Source organism: Camelina sativa, unplaced genomic scaffold, assembly GCF_000633955.1.
Source record: "Camelina sativa cultivar DH55 unplaced genomic scaffold, Cs unpScaffold01378, whole genome shotgun sequence".
Taxonomy (NCBI): domain Eukaryota; kingdom Viridiplantae; phylum Streptophyta; class Magnoliopsida; order Brassicales; family Brassicaceae; genus Camelina; species Camelina sativa.
Window position 1 is genome coordinate 885 of NW_010922498.1, and position 2110 is coordinate 2994.

Below are 2110 nucleotides of genomic sequence, written 5' to 3' on the forward strand. Positions count from 1 at the left end.
TAAAGTTGCTAAAGTAAGACATCAAACAAATATTTCATCGGTTTCAACATATAAGATGTTTTAAGTAAATACACGCAGATTAAGAAATAATCATTTTTAAAAAATTTAACCAATTATAAACAAGACTGCATAATAAAAAATATTAAACTAATGTAAAAGTAACATAGAAACTTGAAAACATCAATATTATGAAACAAAAAAACTTCTCAAAAACATCCTATATTATAAAACATATACAGATTTGAACTGGTGACCATAAAGCTACATATGGTTTCATATACCAACTAAACTAAAGATACTATTTGGTTATATTCACGGAAAAACGATCTGTATCCCCCCCTAAACTTTCATATAGCACCAAATCCACCCAGTTTTTAAACGTCAATCTCTGTCCCCTCAATTTGTAAGTTTCAGTCCAGTATCCCCCCAAATTTAAAGTTCGAAACTTCTGTCCACACATTATGCTAAAATCGTGGTTTATCATTGGTTTACTGTTCCAGGAAATACATTAACCGCATGCCAACAAAATTAAACCGGATTAACCCAGAAATTAACCCAAATCGACCCGATTCAACCCGTTAAACAATACCCATTTATCCTAAAATCCCCAAAACATAAAAATCCCCAAATCCCCAAATCGAAGAACCCTAGAAAGGAAAAAATCTCAATTTCCATGGATTCGAATGAGCTGGAGACGAATGCGATAGTCGTTCATGACGAGGCTACTGGGTCTGTTCCGTCAGAGGAAGGAGCAGAAGGTCCGATCCAAGACGATGAACCCGACGATGAAGATCCAAGAGAGCGAGACACGTTTGACATCGAGAAAGCCGTAGTGGAGTTTATAGACGAACCATCGATCGTTCATGATGAGTATCCGGACAGTTCAAGTGATGAAGATGATGAAGCTCGTCGAGTGAGAAAGCGGAACAACATCAGAAAAGTCGATGGGACTTTGTACTATCACCAAATATTCTTCAACGCCATTGCATTTAAGGAAGCTGTACTCGGCCATGCTCTGAAGACTGGATGCAACATCGCACAGTACATGTATGATAAAACCAAGATTGGATTTAGATGTGCTGGAGATGGATGTATTTGGCGCATATATTGTGCAATCACTAAGAAATGTAGGAGGTGGAGGGTGAATAAGTACATTGATAAGCATACATGTAATCCGAATGGAGATTGTGAGATGTTGAAGGTTCTTGTTATCTCTAGGTTGTTTCTAGATCAAATTAGAGAAGAACCTGAGTATTTCATGCCAATATAGATAGAACAAACCATTAAAGCGAAATGGAAGATCACTGTATCCAGGCCTCAATGTCAAGCTGCAAGGAATAAAGCTTTGAGATGGATTGAGAAAGAGTATGATGAGCAGTTTGCAATGCTCCAAGATTACGCGTCTGAGATACGAGAATCAAACCAAGATTCAACTGTTGAAGTTGACACTGTGACTAACGATGCAGGAGAAGAGGTATTCAACAGTTTCTATGTCTACTTTGATGTGTTCAAGAGAACATGGAAAGATTCTTGTAGGCAACTAATAGGTTTAGATGGAACCTTTATAAAAGGTAAAGTTAAAGGTCAGTTGTTGGTTGCTTTAGGTAGAGATTCAGATAATGCTATCTACCCAATAGCATGGGGGTGTGTACAAGTAGAAAACATAGTAAATTGGTTGTGGTTGGTGAGGAAGATTAAGGCTTATTTGGGACTAATGGATGGTGATGGTTATATCATAGTCTCTAATCGCCAAAAGGTAATAAACATTCTGATTTTGGGTTCATTGGTAATGTGTTGTATTTATTCAGTTATTAACCTCTTGCTTTTTTTTCAGGGACTTATCCGAGCTGTTGAGTTAGAGCTACCAAAAGTTGAGCATAGAATGTGTGTCCGACACATTTATGGCAACTTGAAGAGAAACCATGGGAAAGATAAAGAGATGAAGAAGTATGTCTGGGATATTGCATGGAGCTACAATGAGAAGGATTTTGAAGCAAACATGATCAAGCTTAAAAACTACAGTGAGATTGTCTGGCGTGATGTTGTAAAGTCGAAACCAAGAAATTGGTGCAGGGCGTTCTACAAGCAAGGAAACTTCTGTGAAGATGTT

At 37.4% G+C, this 2110-nt stretch overlaps 1 protein-coding gene across 1 annotated transcript; it reads left to right on the forward strand.

Moving 5' to 3' along the window:
* Window positions 1–673: 673 nt before the first annotated feature.
* On the forward strand, window positions 674–2044 carry LOC104774086 (the record flags this gene model as incomplete). Its single annotated transcript, XM_010498749.1, has 3 exons — window positions 674–1201; window positions 1271–1756; window positions 1835–2044. Coding segments are annotated over exons 1-3 (1224 nt in total), but the record flags the coding sequence as incomplete, so codon positions are not given.
* Between the last annotated feature and the right edge of the window lie 66 nt (window positions 2045–2110).